Source organism: Mesoplodon bidens, assembly GCF_964165515.1.
Source record: "Mesoplodon bidens genome assembly, chromosome: X".
Taxonomy (NCBI): domain Eukaryota; kingdom Metazoa; phylum Chordata; class Mammalia; order Artiodactyla; family Ziphiidae; genus Mesoplodon; species Mesoplodon bidens.
Window position 1 is genome coordinate 103,105,038 of NC_138163.1, and position 14,483 is coordinate 103,119,520.

The window sequence follows — 14,483 nt, forward strand, 5'->3', positions numbered from 1 at the left end:
TTGTGGTTAAAAGCTGAGGGAAAGCATGAGCAATTCCAGATCAATCTGGTAGAATGTTATAATAGCAATGAAAAATAATTGGAGAAATGCTCAGAATACACATTAGTGTAAATTAGTTGTAAAATGTTTTATTCTTTTCAAATGTGGTGATAGGAAAATGATATTATTATCGCCACTCAACATTAAACAGCCCAATGGATACATAGCACTTTTATAAGGAAGTATTCTTCAGTTATGCAAACAAAGAGAATAAGAAGTGTAGAAAGATAAAGGGGGGAGGGAATGGTCAATGATAGCAACGTGCTGTGTCATTCTTTTGCATTTAATTAATGTAAGAAAATGCATGTATACAGAGTGAAGTATATCTCCTTATATACAATGACAAAAATGACAATTTGAGGGACTTCCCTCGTGGTCCAGTGTTTGAGACTCCGTGCTTCCACTGCAGAGGGCGCGGGTTTGATCCCTGGTTGGGAAACTGGGATCCCACATGTCGTCCGGTGTGGCCAAAAAAAAAAAAAAGACAATTTAAAAAGTTAAAATATGTAAAACAGATTCTTAGTTCATAGAGTAGCATTGTGTTAAAAAAACACTTTTGCTCAAGAGGCAATTTTTTTAGATTGAGATATAATTAACGTTTAACATTATATTAGTTTCAGGTATACAGCATAATGACTTGATATATGTGTATACTGTGAAATGAGCACCACAGTAAGTCTAGTTACTCTCTGTCACCATACAAAGTTACAAAATGTGCAATATAATATTATTGACTAGTCACCAGGCTGGACATTACATCCCCCTGACTTATTTATTTTATGGCTGGAAGTCTGTACCTCTTACCCGCTTCACCCATTTTGTCCACCCAACCCACTTCCCCTCTGGCAACCACCATTCTGGTTTCTCTGTCTGTGAGTTTTGTTTTGTTTGTTCATTTGTTCTGATTTTTAGATTCAGCGTGTAAGTGAAATCATAGGGTATTTCTCTGTCTGTATCTGACTTATTCACTTAACATAATACCCTCAAGGTCCATCCACATTGTCACAATGGCAAGAGTTTGTTCTTTTTTATGACTGAGTAGTATTCCACTGTGTATGTATGTGTATATGTATATATGTGTGTGTGTGTGTGTGTGTATACACACTACATCTTCTTTGTTCATTCATCCATCAACGGACACTTAGGTTGTTTCCATATCTTGGCTATTGTAAATAATGCTGCAGTGATGTGGGGGGTGCACATAGTGTTTTTTCTTATAGTGTTTTCAAATTAGTGTTTTTGTTTTCTTCAGATAAATACTCAGAAGTAGAACTGCTCGATCATATGGTATTTCTGTTTTTAGTTTTTTTGAGGAGCCTCCATACTGTTTTCCAGAGTGGCCACACCAATTTACATTTCCACCAACGGTATATGAGGGTTCCCTTTTTTCCTACATCCTCACCAACACTTGTTATTCCTTATCTTTTTGATGATAGCCATTCTAACAGGTATGAGGTGATATCTCATTGTGGTTTTGATTTGCATTTCCCTGATGATTAGTGATGTTGAACATCTTTTCATGTACAGGTACCATCTGTCTTTGGAAAAATGTCTATTCAGATCCTCTGCCCATTTTTTAATCAGATTGTTTGGGTTTTTGTTATTAAGTTGTAAGAAGCAATTTTATTTTGAATTCTGTTCTTGAAAGGTAATTATATCACTATCATATGATAAATGATTGACAATGTACTCTACTGTAATACTTTCAATAATGTAGTCAGCTTTTTGATTAGCCATGGTATTTGATATAATGACAATCCAAAACCAAATAAAATCCCAAAGTAGTTATGTTTGAATGCTGTGCTTCACCTTCTAACTTACATTCTGATTGATTTATTCAACAAATATCCGAGTGCCTACTTCATGCAGTATACTGTGCTTGGAGCCCTAAAGGCATTATTATGGTCTCAGTAGAGAGATGAGGTAGTGTATCTGTTACCAGCTACTACGGAATAACACACAGTGACTTGCAACAACAAGCGCCATTTATTTGCTCTCAGTTCTGCAGTTGAGCAGAGCTTGATGGGGACTGCCTGATTCTGTTTCACAGGCTGTTGGCTAAGGCGGCATGGTTAGTATCCACAAAGGCTTCACTCACTTTTCTGGCAGAGTGCCAGAGTGGTAGCAAGGAGGTGGTAAAAAAGTAGATTTCCAGATATATTTGATGGTTGTGTCAACAGAATTTGCTAATATAATTTCAGTAATTAAGGTAACCCAAAGTAGTTTCATTCAGGGCCTTATAATTATAGGGGGTTTCCAATGTAGTGATCTTTAATAGCAATACATTTCACATGGCTAATAATTTAAAATTTCACTTGATGTGTTGTTACTGTTTTTGCTAATAACAACTAATTTTGCAGCCTATTAGCTTTTCTTCACATTCAGATATTGTATATTCAGTGACTTGTCTGAATAGATTTCTTCTGTATGTAGATTTTGGTTTCTGCAGTTTTTGTCAAAATTTTCTTCCCCTTACTTAGTAAAGAAAATAGAAGACCATTGCAGCGTTCCATTCCTTTGAGAAATATTTAAATTATTTAATCATCTGTTTCAGCTAGCCAAGAATATTCTCATTTTCTCCCTGGTTCTGGTTCTCTCTCTCTCTCCTTCCCTCCCTCCTTCACCTCACCCCCACCCCAAGTTCTTGATATTGATCCAAAAGCATTGGGTTTCCCAAAGGTCCTAACATTATATTAATAATACTTTTTTCTTTACTTGGTATTCATTTCTTTTAGAAATCATAGTACCTGAGTCTAAAAATGTTTGGTTATATCAGGTTAGATTTGAGTGCCATGTGACCTGTAGTGGAAACTGCTCGCTTTCGAGGAGCAGCTTCACATGAAATTGTGTAAAAAATAACTATATAATCCTTTGAAATTTGGGAAGGTGTGTCATCATAGTACAGCATCTCCCAACAGCCATGCACATTTGGGGCCAGGCACTTTGTTGTGGGAGGCTGTCCTGTGTGTTGTTGCCTCTACCCAGCCTCTACCCACTACATGCCAGTAGCATTTCCCCCCAATTGTGACACTCAAAAATGTCTCCAAACATCGCCAAATGTCCCCTGGGGCACAAAAAATCACCCCCAGTTGAGACCCACTGTCATAATGGCATATTTCTCATGTTTTGACTCCCTATAGGCATTAATTAAGGCATGTATTTTATTCCTTTTTTTCTTATGAAAGGATGTGTGGTAACTTTCATTATGTTTCAGTGTTTTCTTCCTCTCACCCCTGAATTACAAGTACTTTAGAAAGAAATAGAACAGTTTTCAAGGTAAATGCAACTCCTGGCTCCTTGCCTGCCTTCACTTGCTCTGTTAAGCAGTGAAAGTTGAAATTTTCTTGTCTCTCCTGACTCCCAGAGACAGCCTCACAAAGCATCACCTGGGCGTGGAGAGACAAGCAAGCCGTAGACCTTTCTGTGGCTCTGACCTACTGATGTACTGTTCTAATAAATGAAGTTGAAGTTAAGCAGCTTCTTTGAGAGCAAATTGCTGTACACACAGTCACTTTCTATTCTGAATAGGGCCTGTGCCCAGGAGGTTTGGGGGCTCCGTTTTTAGTTCTCAGAACTGCAAAACCCCAGTCTCACAGCCGCTCAGCCAGGAGCCTCCGCCCAAGCATTTCTGTGTATGCTTCCTTTAAATGGTTTTCCTCGCTAACCCGTGAGCACGCCTGGCTGCTCTCTGGTCCCCTTATGGTATCAGTTCTCCTTTCACCAGCTTAGGGCCAGACTTCGTTATAAATGGGTGTTCATCAGATCACGCTAGTTGCCATAGCATTGTGGATTTCTTACGGTATTTCTTCCTCTATTGCTCTTGACATTTCTTTTACATCTCTTACCACAACTCCCAAAAGTCCCTCATGTTTATATAAAATATTGAAATTCTCCTTAAAATGAGAACTTATTCTATTCTTTATTATAATCACACAGGCTTACCTTCTGCGTTACTTTCGTAAGGTTGTTGTGAGCATAATGTACATGTTCAGATTGAAAGTGGGGTTTTAATACTTAGAAATACAAGATAAATTTAAGATGATTTTGCTTCTCTTTTTCCACCCACCCCCCTTCAAAAAAAATCAACTCCTTGATTTGAAAAGAAAAGAATGACTGTTTCTTTTGCTTAACAGATGTGAATCCTTTCACTGCTCCTTTCCTTTTTAGCCAACGGTAGCAAGCATGTATGATACAGCCAGAGCATTTGTGCTGTCAGGTATAAAACCTTTCTAGCTGTAGTAACTCTTGCCACTGATATCAACTCACTTTGAATTTGGGGGCAGTCAGAGAAGGTTCATGGCATTGGGCTGCAGGATTGAAATGCTTAGCAAATTACCAGTGTCCCTCTGTGCTCCCTTTGTGGTTTGCCAAGCAAGATTTCCTTTTAACCTGTCTTCACACATTTGTTCATAACAACTTCCACCCTGCAGACTGCAAAGCCAGAGGTGGGCTGCAGTCGTCCTTACCAAATCAGAACAGGGTTGACATTGTAGGGGAACAAAACTTGCCACCCCCAAAATGTATCTCTTTGGCTTGAAGATTATTTGGGGCTGGTTGTTTTTAAGAAACAAAAGATTCAGGAAGTCTTTCTTTTTACCTCCTCCTTAAGCGCCTGAAAGAATTTAAAGGGCCTGGCCTAGGAAGAGTACTATCACCAGAGATGTCTGCAAAGAGTATGGGCTGGTATGGTGGGGGAGCTGAGCAGGCTGGGGACACCAAAGTCCTCTCTGTGTTCCATTGTCTTTGCATGGAGTAGCAAGCACTTGTTTACCAAACATTTGTTTTTCTATCTCCATGTGAGTTGCCTTCCTCCCCTTTGAAGTCCCAAACCCCGACCTCCTTCTCCTCTCTCAGATGGCATGTAAGTTCCAACTGCCCAGCTTGTCCTTGGGCCTCATATTCCTATGGAACGCCCATAGGTACATAATTTAATTTGTTTTTTCTCCTGTTAATCTGTCTCATGTCATTAACTCTTAGACCAGCCAGGAGAACCTACAGGGGCAGAGGAAAATTTTTTCCTTCTTCAACATCTTCCTCTTCTACTCACAGAATAGAAACTCACTTTCAGGTTGAGTAGTACATCCTTAATTTTGCTGGTCTAGTCTTAATGGTATGTATTCCTGATTAATAGTTTGCAAGTTGCCTTGATGGGAGTGTATATATGAAAGGCTAAAGGGGGAAATAAACATTTATCATGCCTGTTAAGATACAATCTTGTTGATCTTCAAGTCAAAATTTGAGGTTTCTGAAATTGTGTTTGACTATAACTCACGGACACATTAAAAACATTGTTTTTCTGAAATTCACACTTTAAAGTTAGGGTAAATTTAGAAAGGGATACCTTATATAAAATATTTGCCATAACATTAAATAGGCAGTACTTCAATTACACAAAAAATTCGACATAATTTACAATTACCTATTCACGAAAGCATCTATGGTGTAAAGATAAACATGGTGATTAATAAGCTCAGTACAGAGAATTAAATCAGAAGTTGTCTATCAGAATGAGGAACTTGAGAAATTGCATATCTTTTTTCCTGCCTTTTTTTTTTTTTTTTTTGCGGTACGCGGGACTCTCACTGTTGTGGCCTCTCCCGTTGCGGAGCACAGGCTCTGGACACGCAGGCTCAGCGGCCATGGCTCACGGGCCCAGCCGCTCCGCGGCATGTGGGATCTTCCCGGACCGGGGCATGAACCCGTGTCCCCTGCATCGGCAGGCGGACTCTCAACCACTGCACCACCAGGGAAGCCCCCTGCCTTTTTTAAATGTAGGAAACTCTACTTTGGTGTAATATCTTTTATCTTTTATTTAAATAGTGGTGATATAAAGTGATTTTTTTAGTAATGATTTTTACAAGTTACATATATTTTTAGAACTCCTAAGTGCAGTGAGATTTAATACAGTACTGCTTATGTTAAATGAAAACTATTGATCATCTTCTCAATTCCTCTTAGTCTAATGAGTTCTGGTTTTAAAACTTATGTAAGAATAAAAGTATTGCTGTAACTGTGGAGAAAGCTGGATGTCTTGGGAAGTCTCCTGGTCGACTTTGAGTTATTATGTGATTCTCATGTATATGAAATTACTAGATTGGACACCCCTGTGTAGAGCCAGCACTTAGGGAGTCACCTGGAGTTCCCAGGTCTTCCTTCGTCTCTGCAAATTAAAAATAATAAGACAGAAATAAGATTGCTACTATAAAAGAATAGTTGTATACTGTAAATATTTGAAGCCAGCATGTGTTTTTTCTGATGTTTCTCTGAACATTTTCTTCTCTCAGTTAAACATTGAAGTAAAAAAGGAGAAAAAATATTTACTGTTTCTATTATTTTTCAATGAAAATTGCACAGATGTGTTGGGAAAACCTCTAGTGATTTTGAACACATGGCTCTTGGGGAATCTGTATAGTGAATTGTTTCTATATTTTAAATTCTAGAACGAAACATGCTATGAGATTAAAGACTTAGAAGTGCCATGTGAACTTTAAACTTTCTGAGCACTGAAGAAATTACCATGTAGAGAATAAATGAGTCTTTAAGCAGTCTCTAACGAAGTAGCAGTTTACAGTTAAGGTTTATTCAACTTCAGTTTTATTCAGCTGTTTATGTTTGGTTCTTATCTGAGCAGAGAGAATGCGAGTACCATAGGAGTAGAAATAGAAAAGAGACTAAAGTTCCAAAGGTGCTTATGATCTCTTTAGGAAGATAAAGCACACATTGTTTTTTATTTTAAATTATAATATATATAATACAGAGTATAGCCACCATCATTTGTCTTACTGTGACAAGACTGCATGGAAGAAAGAAATGACCATTCAGAAAGGCTTACCCTTTAAATATTTACTTAGATATTGGAGAAAATTTGGGTGACTTATTTAACTACGCACTTCAGTTTTTTCATCCGTAAATTGGCATACGTTAGGGTTGTGATGATTAAAATAATACATGTGAAGCATGTAAGCAGAGTGCCTGGCACAATAGCAAGTACTTAGTAAAGGATAGCTACTCATAATAGTAACATCATCTGGTTTAATCATAGTACTTATGAATTACATAGTATTTTTTCATTCTACAAATGAAGAACTTAACACTTAAAGTGGGTGATTTGCCTAAGATTGTCCAGCTAAATAAGACGTGGAACTAGTATTGAATCTAGGGACTCTAACTCCAGAGACCAGTCTTGCAACGATGATACTGTTATACTTCCTATCATTGATTCATTTATTTCACAGAAATTAATTAAACATATTTACATGCTAGGTACTGTTTGTCATTAATAACATTGTTTATATTGAATACAGAGGAAAATATACAAAATGTGATGAAGATCAGCATGTAATGGCATTATATTCATTTTTATTTTGACAAAGCCTAATCCAAATATTTAAGCATATTTATAAATAACATCTACTTAATAAATACTGGAATCAATGAATGTTGCTTCTCCCAGGATCATGAACCAGATAACACCAAATAAATAATGTGTTTATAAAATAAAACCTTGGATTTTTATAGTACATTATTCATACATTTAGATAGAACTTAAATGAGGAAATTTCTTATTCACTTTTTTCTTTTACTCGTTTTTAAAACTACCAACAAGACATTACCCATAGATGGACCCTTGTATTCTAACTACTAAAAAGTAGAAAAGTCATAAACCATTTGCTTCTTTATCCTATAGTTGTGATGTATTGTGTTTTGAATAGAAGCATCCATGGTTGAGTTTAAACAGAAAATGGTCTGTTGGCTTCATATGCAGTGGGATCCTTTCAATATGCTTGACTTTTGCCTCTGTTAACTCTCTGCCATCTCAACTTTCACTATAAGTAGAACCGTAAAGTGAGTTTTATGTTTGCTTGTTTGTTTGTTTATTTTTAAAAACCAAAGAGATTTTCTTGGTGCCTATTATCATCCAAGCTCTGACCTGTTAATCATGTAGTTTAGGGTCCCTAATAGAGTCATATGAACACTTTTCTGCTTGGTGTTGTTTTCCATTCAGAAATCAACCAGAGGGTTGTGTATGTGGTGACTCAGATTTTGTAAAGAGATCATATAGTGTCTTCTTGAATGTTTTATCTAAAAAAAGAAATATAATGGGGTCTGTGCTACTTCTGGCTGATGCAAGACAGGTGAGGATGTTTTTTATCTCAATTAAATAATTCAGTTGCTGACAGTCCGATCCTTGGCGTAGAACAAAAAAAATGGGTTTAAAAATGCTATATGGAAGGAAGCAAACTATTAGTAGAATCTGGATAACCAAAAGGTGCCTTTTCACAGAGCTGTAAGTCAAATCTTTCTCTGTAATGGATGTACAGGTCCTTATTTTTCTCAGATGGTTGACAAAAGAGTAATATGATGTTAGTACGACTAAACATGAAAATCCAATAAATGTGGTTCCAATGAGGCCTGCAGTCTGAGAGATCATGGCTCCTAGTTCCATCTGCCGATTGTAGCACAGGGTCTCTTCTCCTTCTGTGGCCTCCACAACTGAGTAGTATATGATAATTGGAATAATTACGCCTAGAGCAACTACCCATATGTAAACACATAGTTTTCTAGCAAAGTTGGGCTGGCGAAATTTTTTCAGTAACTGGCCATAAAATATTTTCTCATAGCACGAAGTGGTCTCTTGTGTGGAATCCTTTTTCATTAAGGTAGCATAGCGGCTTATGGCAATCCAACTTAAAATTAAGAGGCTGACAAACATACTTACATGCATGGATAGAGTTCCCAAAAAGTTGACCACCCTGCATTGCACAGATTGATATTCCCATTGAAAACCTTTCAGGAAATAGATAACCATGAAAGGCATGGCACTGCACACAAGCAAGTTTGCAGTCACAAGATGTGCTAGGTAGATGTGCGTTGATGTTTTCTTAGCTATTTTTGTTAAAAATACCCACTGAGAGAGAGAATTTCCAAAGAGACCAATGATACAAAGGAAGGTATAAATGATCGGTAAAGCCATGGAAGAGATCATGGATGGTTGAATACATGTTGAGTTGTTACTCATTTATATCAGATTTCCTTGAATTTTGCCACAGGAACTAGAACAAAATTGCAGATATTTAGTATTAAAATTATAGATGGTATTTCAGCTAAATAGTTTTTTTATAAAGCATTGGATAAAATAAAATAGTAACATAAATATATTGGATGAAAAGGGAAAGTATAGATGCCGTCTCACCTTTTCTAATCACGATTGTCCAACTGAAATAAAAGAAAGTTGCTTATTGTGGATGGTGCCTTTGTCTAAAAAACAAAATTTGATAGAAATAGTTAAATGCCTGAGATTTATTATTTTATGCTAGAGAAATTTATAATTCTTATATTAGATTTTAAGGCAATTTGTAAATGACAATTGATTTTTAGCCTAGAAAGGTAATTTAAAAATTTTTAAGGCACATACTAGCCAAAGGAAAGTGTTGCAAAAGTATTTTGTGGCCATGTTAATAGAAGACCGATTTTTAATTACCACATTAATTGTACCTAAATACTTTTCAAAATGGTGTCTTTTCATGGCGAAAGAACTTCTCTATAATCTAATACTACTAGAAAAGTCACTTTTCATATTTCAGAAGTAAACTTAATTCTACATAAACACTTAGGCAAGGTCCTAAATTGAACAGAAGGAAAGTGTAGTGACCAAGGATGGACGCCAGAATCCCAGGGTCTTTACCAAATGGCATCAGTAATTTCTTGTTTCAAATATTTAATGCTAATCTATCATACTTCAAGAAAAATCTAGTTTAAGATTCTGTGTCAAAACTGTAGTTGCTACTGCTTGTTGGTTAGAGCACCCTCATGTGTCTTTGTGTGTAATTTAGTATCTTGGTTTTTCAGAGAAGTTTTTTTTTAGAAGATATTTTAATCACAGTATAAATGCAGGTGTGATTTTGCTTTTTTAATGTCTTATTTTTAAATATTTCTTGCTTCAAAAGGTACAAATACAAACTCCTTTTTATTCTTATTTTTCTCATGCCTTTACTTCTTTCAGGTGGAAGTAAGAAAACTTTTTGGATTCTGGTCAAATAAAAATCATGAGCTCTATTCAGAATGTGCTTCATTTCTCTGTATTTTTCACCATACCTTTCTAAGTACCACATTCTCCACTCTTTTATAATCTAGAATAGGGATTCTCGATCTTTTTCTTCTCATTCTCTCTTTTGATAAACACAAAACATTTTACTACCCACCGCCTTCTGAGATTCTTATATGCCCCCAGCCCCTCAGGAATATTTTACTCTCTACCCCTCTTCAGAATCATGATTATATTTTCTGCATCTTAGAGTATAGAAATAGGGATTTTTCCCAAAATATACCATTATAATTTTGAAATAACTTTTTAAACCAATCTTCACCCAAAGGCTTTAAAGCTTGAGTATCTCTAGGTTCAAATACTAAGACCCTTAATGTCTACCAGTGTCTTTATCATTTTATTTTGTTGCTTTGCAATTTTTATTTAGAAAATGGTCCATATGCTTCAGAGTGAGTTTGTATCTGAATCCAGTACAGCCTGGCAAATTGGAATTGATTTTAAAATCAGTCAGATAAAAAAAATGGTTCTGAAGAACCTAGGGGCAGGACAGGAATAAAGACACAGAGGTAGAGAATGGACTTGAGGACACGGGGAGGGGGAGGGTTAAGCTGGGACGAAGTGAGAGAGCAGTATTGACATATATACACTACCAAATGTAAAATAGATAGCTAGTGGGAAGCAGCTGCATCGCACTGGGAGATCAGCTCCGTGCTTTGTGACCACCTAGAGGGGTGGGATAGGGAGGGTGGGAGGGAGACGCAAGAGGGAGGCGATACGGGGATATATGTATACATATAGCTGATTCATTTTGTTATACAGCGGAAACTAACCCAACATTGTAAAGCAATTATACTCCAATAAAGATGTTAAAAAAAAAAGATTGAGGCTGAAATGAAATATTTACAGACAAACACCACCTGAGGGAGTTTATCAACAAGAGACTATCACTAAAGGAACTTTAAAGGATGTAGTTTAGGAAGAAGGAAAAATGCTCCCCAAAGGATGGTCTGCAATGCAAAAAGGAATGATGAGCAAATAAAATCGTAAACATTTATGTAAATCCAAACCAAAATAGTCATGTATTTTAAGAGTAATTTCAAATTTGTGGATTTAAAACAGGACAGAACGAAAGTGCTGGGCAAGAATAATATGCAAGTCAAGAGTGGGGTCTAACTTGATGTTCCAATGTCTTTGTATTCTTTGGGAGTGGGATTAACATACTGTTTCACTTTAGTATATGTCGAGTTAAATATGCATGACAAAATTTCAAGGTAACCACCTAAAAAATAGAAATAGAGTGCTGAAATTCTAATTTACCTGGGGGTGGGGGGATGGAACAAAAATGAAAAAAAGCAATTAAAATATGGAATAAATATTTTTAAAAAGCAAGATTATAGAAATCATCAAAATAAATATTAATGGACTAACCTTGCCCATGAAAAGAGCAATCAGGGACGCAGTGAGAGAGTGGCATGAACATATATACACTACCAAATGTAAAATAGATAGCTAGTGGGAAGCAGCCGCATAGCACAGGGAGATCAGCTCGGTGCTTTGTGACCACCTAGAGGGCTGGGATAGGGAGGGTGGGAGGGAGGTGCAGGAGGGAGGAGAGATGGGGATATATGTGTACATATAGCTGATTCACTTTGTTATACAGCAGAAACTAACACAGCAATGTAAAGCAATTATACTCCAATAAAGATGTTTTTAAAAAATCAGTCAGAGAGTGAAATTAGCTAGTTTATTTCTTAAGAAAAAATTATCTGATCAAAGTAAATTTTTATATTACATAAGGAATGGAGCTTCCTTTTATGATGATGTTAAAGAAAAACACTAACCCCTGCCTTGTGTAGATAATGCATTATGTACTAAAATCTATAAAGGTGGTGCTTCTGTATTAATGGATAGTACTCCTTTTTTTTTTAAACTAGACCACCACATAGAGGATCTGTTATCTCATATTATTCATTACCATTGCCTTGCTTTTCTACTAGCAAATGCTTCAGAACAGAAGAGAGGTAAAAAGACTTTCACAGAGGCTAGCTTTATCAGACAGATGACATCGAAACTCTATAGGAACCTTCACTATAACAAACGACAACTAGTTGACCATCCTTAGCTTCCCAAACATCAAATTTATATCTACTGTGTACCTCTGCTTTAAAAGTAAAGTTTGATTATAAAACTGCTAGATAATTCTTTTCTAAAATTTAGAAAATACTCTAAAGCTTAAGAAATCAAATAACAATCACGTTATATATACAGGATTGCTCTCTAGAAAATGTGTACAAGTCTGCATTCCTCTCAGCAGAATGTCTTGTCTTGAATCACTCCTGTAAGACATTGTGCCTCTGCTAATTTGACAAATGAAAGAAGTCTACAGTTCTAACTTCAGTTACTAACAATTATCTACATAATTAATATGCTGACCTTTCTTAATGATCAGCTTTCAAAACTTAAACAGTTCAGTCCTGTTAGAGTTTTTATAGAATTAACTTTTAAGTTAAAAGTGATCAGTCTTACCTGTATGAGTAGTTTATGCCAACCAAGGCTCTGTTGTTCAGGGTGGTGATGCTAAATTTCAGATTTTAAATTCTCTGATCATCACTCTTCCATTATCTTTCAGTTTTAGTCAGCGTGAATAGATTCTTGCATGACACGAACTGCAGTCGGAAGAAAAGGAAATTAAACAAGGGTATTGAAGAAATTCAGTAGTTACGGTAAATGTAGCAACTACCTTCTCAAAAAAAAACCAACCAAACTCATTTCTCTATTTCTATAGTGGGAGGAAATTAGTGGACAGTATATATACTGTGCTTCCTTTTGATTATTTCATGAACCGGTTACACCTCATTTAACTTCATTAGCATGCTTGGCAGAAGTTAAGTTCAAAGGTTTAATCCCCACGACTAGTTAGTTTTGTACAATACAGTGGTAGAGGGAACCACTCCATAGTAACCCAATAAAATATTGGTACAAACTTGTCTGTAAAATCGTTTGTGGATGGCTTATTTGCAATTCAGCTTTATCACGAATAAAGGGAAACTAAATGCAAAGTTTTCTTACTTGTAGCAGGCTACTGGAATCAAATATAGAGCTGGGGGATAAAGAAGTGAGGCCCAGAGCAGTACCTTCAGGGGTTTGGGTCACATCTTGGTTAATTAATGAACTAACTTATTCTACTTCAAATTGTCCTGTGCTGCCTCCATTCAGATTCAAAGTAGTACATTGTTTGGAGCATTTCATAATGAATTTGGGGAATCCTGGAAAGTGCCAGAATCCGAAGACCAAATATGCCTCAAAGAAAATCAATAGTTATATTACAATATAAAGAATTGTGAAACCAATTTTATGTATAGTATTGTTTAATCAGTCTATGAACTATTAACTAAATGAAAGCTAAGTGTGTACAGCTGAGGAGCCAGACCTGCATCACACATTACCCTTCCTTGGGTAGTTAAACCAGTGGGAGTCTGAGAATGGGAACAGAAATCTAATTTCATCAAGCTCAAGCACTTTAGTTATCAGTAAATCTTCATTTAAAATTAATAAACGTACTTTGCCAGTTCTCACAACCCCTGATGCTTATCTTATTTCTTGTTGATTGCATAAATCCTTCCTAATGTTTGCTAATACTTCTCTGTAAAACTAAAGTGAGGACTACATGAGTGTCTGGATTTTGTTCTGCTGTTATTCATCTTTGCATTTGCAGTGCTTGCCATCATTTAATTAAGAACAGTGATTCATCCAGGGGTACATGGCCATTGACTGTAGAGTAATTTGACCTCTGGAATTCCTATCATTTTTACTTCAACAGTTTTTCATGTTCCAGGAAGGAATTATTTAGAACAAAAAAACACTTCAAAATAATTTAGAGAAGAAAGAATGGAAAAGGAATCCTGTTTATAAGTGATTGAAAGATAATTTTAGTATTACCTGTTTGAGGCTTAATAAGTACCTTCGGTCCAAGAAAAAAGAGTGTCCTTACTCTCCACAACTTATCTTCTGTTGTCCCCGAGGTCAGTAGATGACACCATCACTTCTTCAGTTATTCAAGCCAAAAACCTAGGAATCATCCTTGATGCCTCTCTTTCCTTCACATGTCACAGCCAATCAGTTGCTGCTACTGCAGCTTCTACCACCACCACACCAGTATTAGCCACATTTAATGAAAGCCTATTATGTACCAGGCATCCTGTTACGTGCTTTATATGCCTGTCTTATTCAATCTTCACAATACCCTGTTAAATAAATACTATGAAATAAATATCTTCATTTTAAAGGTGAGGAAAAGTGAACATCAGAAAAGTTGCATAAGTTGCCCAAGGTCATGCAGCCATCTGTCCTCATAGAGCAAGTAACTAAAAAGAACAAGGCCATAGTTGCAACGCCTGTT

General features: G+C 36.3%; 2 protein-coding genes and 1 long non-coding RNA gene across 9 annotated transcripts in view; 1 reads left to right on the forward strand and 2 right to left on the reverse strand.

Annotated features, from left to right (window-relative positions):
* The window catches only part of CASK (calcium/calmodulin dependent serine protein kinase), a 392,946-nt gene that overhangs the window by 211,206 nt on the left and 167,257 nt on the right, over nucleotides 1–14,483 (forward strand). The gene's annotated exons all lie outside the window — the stretch shown is intronic.
* On the reverse strand, nucleotides 454–12,671 carry LOC308608598. Its single transcript, XR_014014201.1, has 3 exons — nucleotides 12,611–12,671; nucleotides 9,233–9,297; nucleotides 454–478 (listed from the first exon to the last, which is right to left on the reverse strand). It is a non-coding gene; the product is annotated as an uncharacterized lncRNA (long non-coding RNA).
* GPR82 (G protein-coupled receptor 82) lies at nucleotides 8,048–9,058 on the reverse strand (the record flags this gene model as incomplete). The annotated part of the gene is made up of 1 exon (XM_081223264.1): nucleotides 8,048–9,058. One exon carries the CDS (start codon nucleotides 9,056–9,058, stop codon nucleotides 8,048–8,050), a length of 1,011 nt encoding a protein of 336 aa, XP_081079390.1.